This window comes from Juglans regia, chromosome 5 (genome assembly GCF_001411555.2).
Source record: "Juglans regia cultivar Chandler chromosome 5, Walnut 2.0, whole genome shotgun sequence".
Lineage (NCBI taxonomy): Eukaryota > Viridiplantae > Streptophyta > Magnoliopsida > Fagales > Juglandaceae > Juglans > Juglans regia.
The window spans coordinates 20,218,175-20,232,510 of record NC_049905.1 but is presented as its reverse complement, the minus strand read 5'-3'; the positions used below and the strand labels follow the sequence as shown (position 1 = coordinate 20,232,510).

The 14,336-nt window shown below is 34.6% G+C and overlaps 1 protein-coding gene and 1 pseudogene across 1 annotated transcript; one reads left to right on the top strand and one right to left on the bottom strand.

The window, feature by feature from the left end:
* The first annotated feature begins 2,004 nt into the window (after positions 1 to 2,004).
* LOC118348459 lies at positions 2,005 to 5,178 on the top strand (annotated as a pseudogene).
* A 724-nt stretch (positions 5,179 to 5,902) lies between these two features.
* LOC109018935 (putative disease resistance protein At3g14460) lies at positions 5,903 to 10,698 on the bottom strand. Its single transcript, XM_019001128.2, has 2 exons — positions 7,350 to 10,698; positions 5,903 to 6,173 (listed from the first exon to the last, which is right to left on the bottom strand). Exon 1 carries the CDS (start codon positions 10,602 to 10,604, stop codon positions 7,380 to 7,382), a length of 3,225 nt encoding a protein of 1,074 aa, XP_018856673.2. The 5' UTR covers positions 10,605 to 10,698; the 3' UTR covers positions 5,903 to 6,173; positions 7,350 to 7,379.
* Positions 10,699 to 14,336: the final 3,638 nt, after the last annotated feature.

Genomic DNA, 14,336 nt, shown 5'->3' with positions numbered 1-14,336 from the left:
TCCACATGTCCTTGCCGCCACATATTCGAAGGACAGTGTGTGTGGATAGCGTACAGTTGCTATGAATATATGTTCAATTACATACAAATAGCCCCCGTAAATGTTGAGTTATTTTTCCATATAATTTTTGTTTTTCCTGAAATTTCCATCCATTGATAGATTGATGTTGGCAATGTGAAAATGATGTTTTTTATTAAATTTTCCTCTCCCAGTTTTGGATTTTCCATTCTGAGTCTTTGATTATCAGACATGGGAAGTGGGTCTTATAATCTTCATTTATTATGATAGAATTGTTCGATAGATATTGTAGGATTTACTTCATGTCTCTATCACTTGAAACATTACAATTTGGTAATATATGAACTTGGGGCGGATTGAAATCACAATAATTGAATTTCTGAATCAAGAGGATTTTTGGAGGAAATCCAAACCCCCTAAAATTTATTTATATGCAGAATGCAATTCGACCAAGCAAACGACTTAAATCCAACAGATCATGACGTAGCCAAACGTCGTTGTATCCTGAAAGTAATCTAGCATTTCAGAACACTGCTTCACGGAATGTTTCAGTTCCATTTGTTATCTGCTAATATCTCAGCTTCTCATCTCACCTCTTCTCAGCTTCCAACTTGTTACAATTTCACAAGGCAAAAACTTCAGTGCAGATGAACAGCCATTTTTCCCACATTGATCATGTCACGTGTCAGCAACTTAACAAGTGAAAAACAGTGTCACGACCAACGACAATGAAAAACAAAAACAAAAACAAAGCAAGGTAGTCACTTGCTTTTACAATCATCCAAAATGTTTTTTCTATCCAAAATTAAATAAAAGATTTGATACTAGACTTCGGATCAACATAATGGTTTTGCCTCCGATCCCTAACATGCTAATATCTCTCTCTTTCTTCGTCTTTCTTGAATCTTTCTATCCTTTTTGACCAGATTTGTTTTAGGAATTTGATAATTGTTCATTCATCGCTTTGGTTTAACTGTTGTTTTGATCTTTTTGTTATCTTTTTACACTTTTGTGTTTCTTTTTGGGCTTTTAATTTCTCTATGATTCCCTTTTACTTTTATTGTATCGAAGTCCGTCTCTATTTGATTCCCGTAACAGTTTTGTCACTATTTCTTTGTAATAATTTTGTTGTTTATCGATCGAGTAACTCCACTCCTGTGACATTATATATTCTTTGCTTTCCCTCCCAATTTCACTTCAGTGGTGTTCTATTGTCACTTTCTCCTGTGTATTGAACTTTTGTCTTGGTTTCGTTGCGAATTTGTCATTTTTTGTTGTTTCGTTTTATTTTTTCTGCTGCTATTTCATTCAAAATTCTCTATCTATCTGGATTTTTTTTGTTTTTGTTTTCAAAGAAGTGCAGGTCTTCTTGCTATCCTTTTACTCTATTTCCGGTCTTCTTGATGTATTTGGTAGGCTCTTTTAGGAGATAGTACTTCTACATGGCTTTTAAGATTGGGATGTTTTGAAGTCATTAACCTTACCAATCTAGATATATTCTCAATATAGTTGTATATGTCGGTTTGACAATCCAAAATTGTGATTAATTCGTCCACTATATATGGGAATTGTTTTGTTTGGAAAATCTAAGAAAATGGTTTACAGAAAAATTTGAAAAAATACATGTGCGTAAATGCGAGAGAAGTTTCATAGGAATACTGCATTAGATTCCAATTGCCACTAACTGATCGTGCACTAGCCTTTCATTCGATCAAATTGCAATTTGGGGCTTTGTCTTGCCCTGAGTTCTCTGATGTTTATAGGTGCCATTTTGCTTCATCTAAGACATAATTTTGGTTCAGGATTCAGTTACAATAAAAAAACTTTGGTTCAGGATTCATATTTGAAGGAGTAATAAAACATGATTTTATTGCTTTAATGTCCGCATTGGTTTTATTTGTCATGATGCATGCAATGACCATATTGTTCCCATCGCTGTATGAGCGGGTGGTACTGTCAAGATCTTGCATTTAATGCCATGGTAAAATTGACATTACCTTTTTCATCCGGAGTGAGAAAGGAACTTATTATGCTAGATATTGGGGGTACTAATTTTAGTGTCATGCGGGTTCAGCTAGGAGGTCAAAGGTCCTCAATCCTGGAACCGCATGTGGAACAACAAGCCACCCACATCTGATGACCAGCACTAGTGAGGTCATTGACTTTGTAACTCAAATATTGTATCTATATTTAGAACTACTGTGAAATGTTATGATGTGTTGATGTTATGCTACTATCATGTGCTTTTATTTCCTGCAGAACCTCTTTGATTTAATTGCTTCAGCAATAAAGGAGTTTGTTGATAGAGGAGAAGATGGTTCCAAAACTCTAGTTAGCGCCTAGCGGAAGAGGGGAACTTGGATTTACATTCCCTTTTCCAGTGAAGCAAAGATCTGTTTCATCGGGCATTCTGATTAAATGGACAAAAGGGTTTCACATTGAAGACATGGTTAGTCAGGTTAATTTCATGTACTTTTCACAGTGATCCATAATCATGGGAAACTTTGTGAAAGTTGATTGCCTAGATGCTTTTGTTGATGCAAGAATTGGAATGGTAGTTTTTCAAGTCAAGCTAAATTTTGATTGAGAATATGCTAGGCTCTTCTTGCTAAATTAAGCTGTGGTCTTAACAGTTCTTTCAATATCAAATTTTAGCATAATCCTATATGAACATTATACTGCATTTCTCATAATTTGTTTTAGTGACATATTGAAATATGTATATTTTTTTATCTGGTTGTCAGGTTTGAAGGGAGGTGAAAGAATGCTTAGAACAAGCAATGAGCTGAAAAAGACTGAATATGCGGGTAGCAGTACTGGTGAGTACTCCCTGAGCATCCTTGACTAATTTATGTCGTATTGGTCTCTAACTGTGCATTGAGGATCAAATAGCGTGTAATTAATTGGTGGAATGATTGAAATTTTAAATTGTTGAATGTGATGACATGCCTGAGTAATAACTTGAATGAAAATGCGATAACATGTCTGTAATATTTTGCACAAAGGATATTGAGCATTAATGACCTCATTATGTTGCATTCTTTTTCTCCTTTTTAATAAGTTGTGCTCGTTATGATATAGTCAATAGTGACTATATCATAAAAAGGTTTGTAGCCAATCAATAGTAATAGCTAATTGTGGCTGTAGCTATGGTTGTTATGACACCCTAAATGGTGATGTACTGACTGTTTTCAACTTCTGGAGACATGCATAAGATTGACATGCGTGCAGCCAGACATGTGATTGGCTTGTTTTTATTGACTACCATGGTTGTGCGAGTGACTGGTTTTTTGAACATGATTTCATTCATCTTTCTAATTAGGTCAATGATACTGTGGGAACATTACACTTGGACATTATCACGATGACGACACTGGTGCTGCAGTGATATTTGGTACAGGTACAAATGCCTGCTACTGGGAGCGGACAGATGCTATCATCAAGTGTCAAGGGCTTCTCACAACTTCTGGAGGCATGGTATCCTTTCTTTTGTTTCTATGCAGACATCATCTGACTCTTCATCTGACAAGTTGATTTACTTTGTATATTCTTGTTCATGTTGAGTCATCTTTCTTCTGATCAGGTCATCAATATGGAATGGGGAAATTTCTGGTCATCTCCTTTGCCGAGAACTTCTTATGACACGGACTTAGATTCCCATAGATCTAGTCCAAATGACCAGGTAAGGTTCGATTGCTTACCCTTTTTGTTGCTTACTGTTTTGGGATTAACTCAAACCTAATCTTTTTGGATGCAGGGTTTTGAGAAAATGATATCAGGAATGTATCTTGGTGAGGTTGTGAGGAGAGTGCTTCTGAGAATGTCACAAGAGTGGGAAATATTTGGAACTGTTCCTTCCAGATTATCAGTGCCATTTATTTTTAGGTGCTCTTTCTCTCTCAAACCAACACCCCCCCCAAAAAAAACACATGCACAAACACGCTATGGTACGTGTTGTCATATAGATCCTTCTTATGTTTTTCTTTGTTTTTGTCATGTTACCAATTGACTTGTAATGCTATGTAAACATGCATATTCAGCTTCCTCAAATATACGAAAGGACTATTAAAAATTTTGGATGATAGGAAATAAAATGTTGACCTACCTGAGCTATACCATATGGGTATTGAGCTTAGACTGTGCTTCTTTTGTCTGTGCGTGTGAAAAATTTTATAGTTTGCTCAATGCTGTTCTGAATGGATTGATGTTATTAATCTCCATGATTGCTGATGCTTTGTTTCTTTGTCCGTTTCAAAAGGAATAACTAGTTTTTGAACCTTATGGTAATTACGTGTCTGGGCATTCTTGCACTTGTCAGGGTGCAGCCTAGTGGTCATAGGCAGGTTTGGGATGAGTTGTAGACTCAAAGATCCTGTGTTTGATTCCTCACTAGGAGTTTCCTTGGATTAGTTATTACATGATTCTTGCAGGTTTACTTCCTACGGGTAAGCCCAAAGGGCCCTACTTTGGTGAAGTTCCATAGTAAAAGGAAACTTGTCTGGGCTTTTTTTTTTTCTGTTGCCTTTATTCACAGATGGCAGTGATTTAATTGAATGCTGTAAAGCCTGTGAATTGGAACAAATCCTCAAATCCGAGGAGCTGAAGACAGATTTAGCGTGATGGAAACTGTTGCACAAGCATGCGAGACATACAATTATCTTGCATGAATATAGATGCCTTGATGCTTGACATATTTTAATTCTGCACATGATCTGCTACTCGTGTATGTGCTCACTCCTACCCCTTCTGAAAGCCTTCAATGAATAAAAGTTATATGAAAAAAAGAATGAAGCCAATGGTGATAACCTTTATCTTTCTGGGCTGTGACTCAAGTCATCTGTTGAAGAAAGAAATCACTGATTTGATAGAGATGCCTGGGTATTGGAAATATTTTTATTCTGGTCTTGTGTGTTTTCACCTCCCTCCATTTGAAAGCCTTCAATAAAAAAAAAAAGGTTAAAAAAAAGCGTAGCCAAGGGTGATGATAGAAACAACTTTCCTCTCCTTTGTCTTTCTCTTCTCTTATTTTCTCCAGATTATTTCAATGAATAAGAAAAAAGATGGGGAAAAAACAAAGCCATGGGTGATGATACATGATCTTTCTTGGGTTTGGCACACTTCATCACCAATATCCTTTTCCATTCCCTTGCGAATGACCAATTGTTCCTAAAGTTTCCATTCCAAAATATCAATCATCCTCTTGTCACTTGCATTTCGTTGTAGTCGATGGCAGTTTTAGTTTATAATGATAGTTTTCTGTAGTTGTCATTGGATCTTATCTGAAACTAGTTTTTTTTTAAAAAAAATTAAGAAAGAAAGAAACTAGTTCTTAGAATGAGCATGAGATATTTAAGGTGGTGAATGGAACTCCAATTACTGTTTTTTGTTTTGTTTTTCCCTTTTATAAATATCTCATGATTCTCATCACACTCTTTTGAATTAGTTGAATGAGTTGGAAGGAGATGGCTTCTGACCAAACTAATGCTTGTATTTAGCCTGTCATCATTCTGAGAATGGTTTCCTTTAATTTTGTTTTAGCTTTTTAAGATTGTGAGGCAGATAACACTTATGTAGGTAGAACATGTGGGCAATTGCAATAACTTGAAAAAGGGGCCATCTCAACATAATATTTGAATCATTATCTGAAAAATACAATCAAATATATCATATTAAGCCGCATCATTTTGTAAATTATTGGGAATACTTGCATGAAGCTTTGTGGGAAATATTGGGGGAAGACATTGCTCCACATGTCATTCTTAAGGTAATCGAAGATGGACCAGGCATTGGAGCAGCTCTCCTTGCCGCCACATATTCAAAAGACAATGTGTGTGGATAGCGTACACTTTAGAGCAGAACATGAGGGAGATTGAAATCACAATAATTGAATTTCTAAATCAAGTGGATTCTTGGAGGAAATCCAAACCCCCTAAAACTTATTTATTTGCAAAATGCAATTCGAACAAGCAAAGGACTTAAAGTTATATAGCATTTCAAAACATTGCTTCACATAATGTTCCAGTTCCACTTGTTATCTGCTAATATCTCAGCTTCTCATCTAACTCTTCTTAACTTCCAACATGTTACAATTTCACAAGGCAAAAACTTTAGTGCCGATGAATAGCCATTTTTCCCACATTGATCATGTCACGTGTCTGCAAATTAACAAATGAAAAAAAGTGTCACGACCAACGATAATAAAAAACAAAAACAGAGCAAGGTAGTCACTTGCTTTTACAATTATCCAAAATGTTTTTTCTATTCAAAATTAAATAACAGATTTGATACTCACTAATAGACTTCTGATCAACATAATGGTTTTGCCACCGATCCCTAAATTAACACCGGCTCCATTGACATCCAAAGATACAAAAGAAAAGTGGCAACCAATGGCGGAATCAGCAATTTTTTTGAGGGGGGCCAAATCTTTTAGTGTGTGACATATTGAGATAAAATAATAATAATAATAATAATAACTATATATAAAATTAAATCTCGATAATTTGTCATATACACGTAGAAATAAAATTCTAAAAATACGTCTTAATATATGTTTCAGATTTTTTACGATATTGTTTCATGAAATAATATTCATCCATTGTTATTTTTGTAATGAAATATTTTGAATTTATTTGCTTCATAGAAACTATCAAGTCATCTTTTACAATGACATCTTTCATTGTAGTATGTAAGTTAGTTTATTAAGTTTCATGTAAACTCTAGATATTTTCGATTAAGCATATAATACTATAATAGAGATCTTAAATTAGTTTCTTCTTGCTCAATGAAGTCTATATATAAATTATTTTCTACATAGATCACCAACCTAAAATTTTTTTTCTTGTATTCTCATTTTGGATTCCATATTAAGAAGTGGCCTAATATTGTATAACAAATAATTTTGGGATTTATATTAATAAGTTTATTATTTCTCCTAAACTTAGTTTTGATTTAATTTTGGTGAGACCACACTTTTGAAAATAAATAATATATAGAAATTGTACAAAATTCTTGGACTATACGAAAAAATTGGAGAGACATTTTTAAATATATTGAAATTTTATAAAATTTTGCAATGCATATGGCCAGGATTATAAATTTTTTTGGAGGATCATTTTCTATATCTATAAAATTATGATTAAAAATTAGGGTATATTTATTTTTCAAAAAATTTCAAAAAATTAGGGGATTATAAATTCTGGTGGCAACTGATCTTTACTATTAATGCTCTTTATGTAGTGTGGGATTCATCAAAAACTGCGTCTAAGCAAAGCTAAACATAAGAGATCAAAATGGTATAACATCTATCAAAGAGTAAATAGCTAACGTACCCTTGTTTTGATCATATACTTTTGGTTGGCTCACTCAATCAATTCATCGTCAACTTTTTTGATGGGGATGTGAGCAAACTTGTGCCACCATTCTTTTCCTTTTCTTCTTTCCCACCACCTTCTCTTCGTTAATAAAGGACAATTCTCGATCTCTAGGAAAGAAAGGGAAGTGAGGTGTTGAAGCCCCTCTTCTAACATGCAGTACTCCAACTTTGGACAGTTCCGAATTGTCAGGTTTTCAAGTGAGGTGAGGCGCTGAATCCCCTCTTTTGAGATGCACTCCAGCTTTTGGCATTCAGTGATATACAAACTTTTAAGAGAAGTGAGGTTCTCAAACCCATTCTTGTTGAACGACGTCAAATTTGGGAATTCATGAATTCCCAAACTGATCAGATTTGTGGGAAGCAACCCCTTCTTCGGAAAAGACACCACATCTAATTTCGATCCACCTCCAATTGTCAAATTTCTAAGAGAGGCAAGATTTTGCAAACTCCACCCCATCCGACTCTCAACGAGTTTCTCACAATCCCAAATACAAAGTTCATTCAGACTGGAAGGCAAGCCCCCTTCTGGAAACGTCTCAATATTTGTACACAGTTCTATCCATAATTGAGTAAGAGATAGAAGGAGCATGTGCATCTTGTCAGGAAATGACACAAAATTAGGACACTCGTTGATAGATAGAGACGACAAGGCCACTAAATCATGTTGATCTTGTTCTGCAACTGTAAGATATTCTAGATTCCTACACTTCCGAAATTCCAGACGCCTAAGATTTGGGAATAAATCCATTGGGAAGGACCAGAGAGAATCACAATTGGAAAAGTTCAAATATTCAAGGCCTGAATAGTACAAGTTCGTTGGGAGCCCCAACTTCTTATAACTGTCTATTTCAAGCATTTTTAATGTAGAGGGTAGACCACCCATATCCACTTCATAATCTTTCAATATCAATTGCTGTATAGCCGGAGCCCTTGGGAGTGAAGCTAGCATCTTCGGACAGTCTGTAATCTTAAGGATAACCAAAGAAGGAAGGTGAATGGGCAAATCTCCCGTTAGCTTTGGGCATGACCAAATAGAAAGCTGCTCGAGACGATTGAAAGCTCCTCCTTCATTTTCATCACCAAACGAAGACCATTTCTCCCAATTCAACATCTGCTGAAATTTTAAAAATTTCAATGCCCCAAATGGCTTAATAGAAGAAGAACCAGTACTTCCGTAAAACTCTTCACCCACTGCTACAATTCCATCAAAACCAACAATAGAGAGGTTTTGTAAAGAGGGTAGCAGCCCAAGTGCTGGTAAGCTGCAACAATATGTACAGTTTTCCAAATGAATAGACGTTACATTAGGGAAGGAATGATCCCCTACCCAATTTGGAAAACTTCCACCCATGTAGTAATTTATAGTGAGACTTTTCAGGTTTCTGTGTGGTTGTAGACCGTTGAGTACATCTCTTTGACTTTCCGAAATCTCAGTATTTGAACCTACTTTCCACGTTAATGCCAACTCTTTAAGGTCCATTTTATTCCTCAAGCATGCACCTTCTGCATCTTTGAAAGATTCAACATTTTCAAGATCCAAGATAGAAAGTGCTCCTCGAAGATTTGCAAGCTCTCCCAATTCTCTAATGCTACATCCAGTGAGTTTGCTAACGACAAACTTGGTTAATGTCTGGAGACATTTTAGTTTGCCCATATGTATCGGCATCTCCATTATGCAGGGAGTTTGAGTCAAATCAAGATGGCGTAAATTAACCAGTTTTTGCATGTCTCTTGGCAATTGTTTCAGATGATAACAATGAGATAACTTTAATGTTTGCAAATTGTACAACTTACACACAGAATCAGGCAACCTTATAATTTTCATACGATGAATGTTCAAATAACGTAATTGCGTCATTTTTCCAATTGATTCTGGCAACTCCAACTTATACCAATAGTCAGATAGGGAGAGCACCCGTAAACAACTTAACATTGACAATAAATCACGAAACAACTTTTTAGTTGTGCAGTAACAAAGTTTATATGATTGTAATGCCAAAAATGTACGCAATTGCGTAGCTTCTTGAAGAGCCTCGAACTTCTTAAAGTTTTCATACCTTTCTCTAGCATACGACACATGACGAGTCTTGTTAACATTTCGATGAGAACGGCTATCAACCTCCAACCTAAATGTAAAGTCGCCAGACACAAATTTTGCCAAGTCATTGATGAGATCATGCATCTCAAAGCTAAACTCATCCCCACTCGACTTTTGAAATAATGATCTTGATACAAGAGTGACAAAATAATCATCACCAATTTGTTCCATTGTTCTGTTTTCAGTTTTGTGGAGAAAACCTTCTGCCATCCATAATAAAACAACTTGATCTTTCTTGAAGGCATAGTCTTTTGGAAATATTGAACAGTAAGCAAAACACCGTTTTATATATGAGGGAAGGTGTTTATAGCTTAATCTTAGAGCAGGAAGAATTTCATTTGACAAACTCCATATTTCACTATTCAAAACCATATCCCATTCACTAACATCAACTTTGTCTCGCAAGAGAGCCCCAATTAGCTTTATTGCTAAAGGTAGACGTTTACATTTTTCTACAATTTGTCGACCTAGCTCTTTAAACTCTAAATTCATAGAGTTAGCATCATGAAATGCATGTCTTGCAAATAGTTTCTGACAATCCTCCTCTTGTAACTCCTTTAGATGATGGGTTGCAAATGCACGCATAACTGATGCAACACCAAGATCGCGCGTTGTTACGATGATCCTACTTCCTTGTGCCCTAGATTTAAAGGGGTTGCTTAATATCTCCCAATCAGTATAATTCCTATTCCAAACATCATCCAAGACCAATAGGAATTTCTTTCCCATCAATCTCTCATTTACTTGAAGTTGAAGGCGATTTAGATCTTGAATATCACTGGTCGAAGAAGTTACTGCTTCCAGGATTGTTTTCATTACTTTAAACACATCATATTCCTCTGAAACACAAACCCATGCTACAAGGTCAAAATGCTTTTGGACCTTGTTGTCATTGTATACAAGTTGAGCAAGGGTGGTCTTGCCCATTCCCCCCATGCCGACTATGGCAATCACACCTATCTTATTGTCACTAGCATCATCAGGAAGTAACTTATTAATTATTTCATCCTTATCATCATTTCTACCACAAATATCTGAATCTTCTATCAAAGAAGTAGTGGGCAATCTTTCAGATGGTTTCCTTCTGACGGTACTAGCTTGTACTAGACACATGCCATTCTGTTGACTTGCTAGATTTTCTAATCTCCCAAGTACCCCTTTAATCCTGACTTCTATCTTCTTAAAAAAAAAAAGAAGTATGGATGGAGTTTCGTACCTTACTTGCAATATTGGTTCCAAATTTGCATCTAATTTGGATTGTGAGGCTTTTGTAGCAATCTCATCCAAGACGTCCTCTGCATCATAGACAACATGCTTCAGCTCATCAAGCCACTTTTTCACACTAGAATTCGTAACTTGTTTGTCCTCGGCATCTTCAAGTACAACTTCAACGGACAACAATATCATTTTCAACTTGTCCAAGAGCCCATCATTGAGTTTTCTCCCCCTTAGAAAATCAACAAACTCCTGAGATGCCATCCTATCAAATAATACTTGAAGGAAGACAGAGAGAAGTGTTCCTCCCACTAATTCGGCCATGTTTTCTTCTTTGAAAGGGGAAAAAGCAAATGAAAGCTGGAAGGTGAGATTGCAAAGGGCAGAGAGTAAGATGTGGTTGCGAGCAATATTTGGCAATGAGTATTATATGTGGGGGAAACAGCCTACTGCATTGATCCAACACCACCTGATTGCACCTGGTCATCTCTGCACGAACAAAGCAAGGCCTTTGGTCCATGTCATATCTCATTATTAATGAAAAAAAATTGGTATAAAATTTTGAAATAATTGTCATTATATCATTGTTCAGCTGGAAATTATTTTTTGGGTTTTTTTAAAAACTTGAATTATTGGATTAGTCATCTCATTTTCTAAAATGATAAAATAATATTATTTTTTTTAATCTACTTAATTAATGCAATATTTATTTTTTAAATACATTTTATTTTTTATTTTCCTAATTTCCAACCATCTATATATTAAAATACATAAAATCCATCTATCAACCTAAATTAAATTCATTTTGAAATACAAAATATTAAAATATACACATAATATATTCACAAAGGAATGAGAAATAATATAAAATTCCTTTAACTTAATTATTGTAACTTAACAAATTTATATACCGATGCTTAATCTAACAAATTATTGTAAATTTTAATTAGCTAAAATTACGTCACAATCCTTAGCGCCAAATTCTGAGTCTCCGAAGAAAATATCCCAACACTAATATCAATAAATAAAAAAATAGAATTTAAAATGAAAAAAGACTAGAAATTCAAGTTGGGAATGGTCTTCCTTTTCAGTGGCCAAGCTCGCATGTGGTGGACGGAATACAAGCATTAATGCATTGAAGTCCCCTCTCAACCGTTTATTTATTTATTTAGATAATTTAATTAGAGAAATGATGGTTATAATCAGAACGTAAGTGTCGTGTAATTATTTTGAAAAAAGTGAATAAATACGAGATCTACATAAAAAAAAATAATTTTTTAATAATAAATCTCACTCTTTTTTAAAATAACTGCACGGTACTTATACATTATACGATGATATGTAATATTACTCATTTAATTATAATCAGACGCGATACGCCAACAGATCCTTGTTGATCATCATCATGTAATGGCAAGGAGTCAAGGACTCCTTTTGGCAAAATGTATTCAATGTCTCCATCTATCAATACTACAGCTTTGTCTTCAATTTCTTATTGCAATTTCATCTGTCCATTCCTTTTAAAATAGCTTTATAGCAAAGGAAGTACATAGCCACTTGGTATAAGGAGTTGTGCTTTCAAAATTATCATTTGAGAGATGATATTTGAAGTATTAAAATCATTTCTCAGCCATAAAACGATATATAATTTGATATTTTCAATCTGGAAGGAAATTTCGGATAGAAATTAGACATAAAAATGAACCAAATATATATTGTAGGAGTAGTAGAGAGGAGCAGCAGTTGATGATAATTTTTCTTTTCCTTTTTCTAATCCCTCATGAATAATAATTGTTAAAAAAACACTAATCACGATAATACAATGAATATTCAATTGGTTCGAAAATAACTGACATTCTGAATATTCATCGCAGTGTGTTTAAGAAAAGAAAAATTTTATTCATCATCTTCACATCAGACAGTATATATAATTTTTTAAATTTTTTCTTTTATCAAATGTGTGATATATGGATGATAAGTAGAAAACTCAATTAATTTATGAAGAATAAAACTAAAAACAAATTTTAAAAAATAAATATTGTGTATGATGTATGGAGATCATAAATACTCAAAATAATTTATTTTATTTAATTAATAAAATCTAACAATAATTTTCTATATTGACATAATTTAATATGATCTGTTAGATTATAAATATATTTTTATTATAAAATATATATGACGGATCACATAAATTGACGTCAATTTATAAAATTTATTGTATAAAGTTTTTAAGTAGACTAAATATTCCCCTTTTAATAAAATAAGATTATAACAATATTGTTATTTTAAAAAATACCTTTTATTTATGTTTTGAAAAACATTGTCTCTTTATGACTGCAATTATTTTTCAGTACTGAGAAAGGAATCAAAGTAGTGGGTTTGGTGGGGAAAGAAATGCCAAGGAAAAAGCAGTGGTACCAATTTCGTGGACGTTGCCTTTGGAAAAGTGAGATGAGAACTAATCAACTTCACATGGTATAATAGGGCCTACCAAGAAAGAAAATGCCAAGGAATTAAAGCTACCAGTACTGCTAATTTCATGGACGTTGCCTTTGGAAAAGAGATATGAGAATCTAAGTTCACATGGTATAATAGGGCCAACCAAAATAGAAAGAAATCAGAATCTAACTTCACATGGACCATTGTTCTTTGGCAAGACCAAGGAGGTGACCGCTTTAAACTGTTTGATGTCGTCCAGCAAGGAGCCATGTCACGACCATTATCTTCAATTCTTCATGTCTTCTTTACGGGAAAGCGGAAACATAATCCGATGCCTAGAGTCAGAACGACATAGTCGCTAGCGGTTCATCAGTGTCACATGGCACTGTACCGATGCATGGGCCATGGGGCTCATGTGTCGACAATGGAGAGGCGATAATAGTTGTTTTTGGATGAGGCCACGGAGTTAGGGGTGTCAATATGTGACACGACCCATTAACTCAACACGAACACGACACTATAAAAGCGGGTTAGAGTTTACCTTTAACGGGTTCGGGTCAAAACGGGTTGATCTGTTAAGACACGATAGCTTAACGGGTTGATAACGGGTCAACCCGTTATGACCCGTTAAGAAAATTATAATTATAATTATACCCTTATATCTAAAAAATAAAATTGTTGGGATTTTAATTTCAATATTTTTATTGTTTAGATTGTAATTTTAGACTTGTAGTTAGTTTTATATTTTTTATAGATATTGTGATTTTAACATTTATATAAAATTATGTTAAACTTAACTAGATTAAAGAGGTTAATTTTGGGTTTGTTTCAATCCATTTACATAAATAGGTCAAAACGGGTTGACACGACACGACCCGTTATGTTATTGGGTCGTGTTAGGACTTGAGATTTTGACACGATAAGCTTAACGGGTCAAGTTATGGTTGACCTATATAGTATAATATACATGTCTTAACACGATACAAACACGACCCGTTAACACGATTTGGCACCCTTACACGGAGCCCATCTTATATTGGCATGTATAATATTTACACATGTCAATGTTAGGCTTGAATGTTGTATATCGGCGGCTTCGGAATTTCCTAGTGGCCAGGGGCGTGCATCATGTCGGTGGCCAAAAGCTATTTATTTAGGTAGCGTTTAGGCAGTGAGATATTTTCAGAT

Bases quoted from the DNA above. Each gene is read 5' to 3' on its own strand.
- LOC109018935 (XM_019001128.2), bottom strand. From the start codon at position 10,604: ATGTGTCTAGTACAAGCTAGTACCGTCAGAAGGAAACCATCTGAAAGA.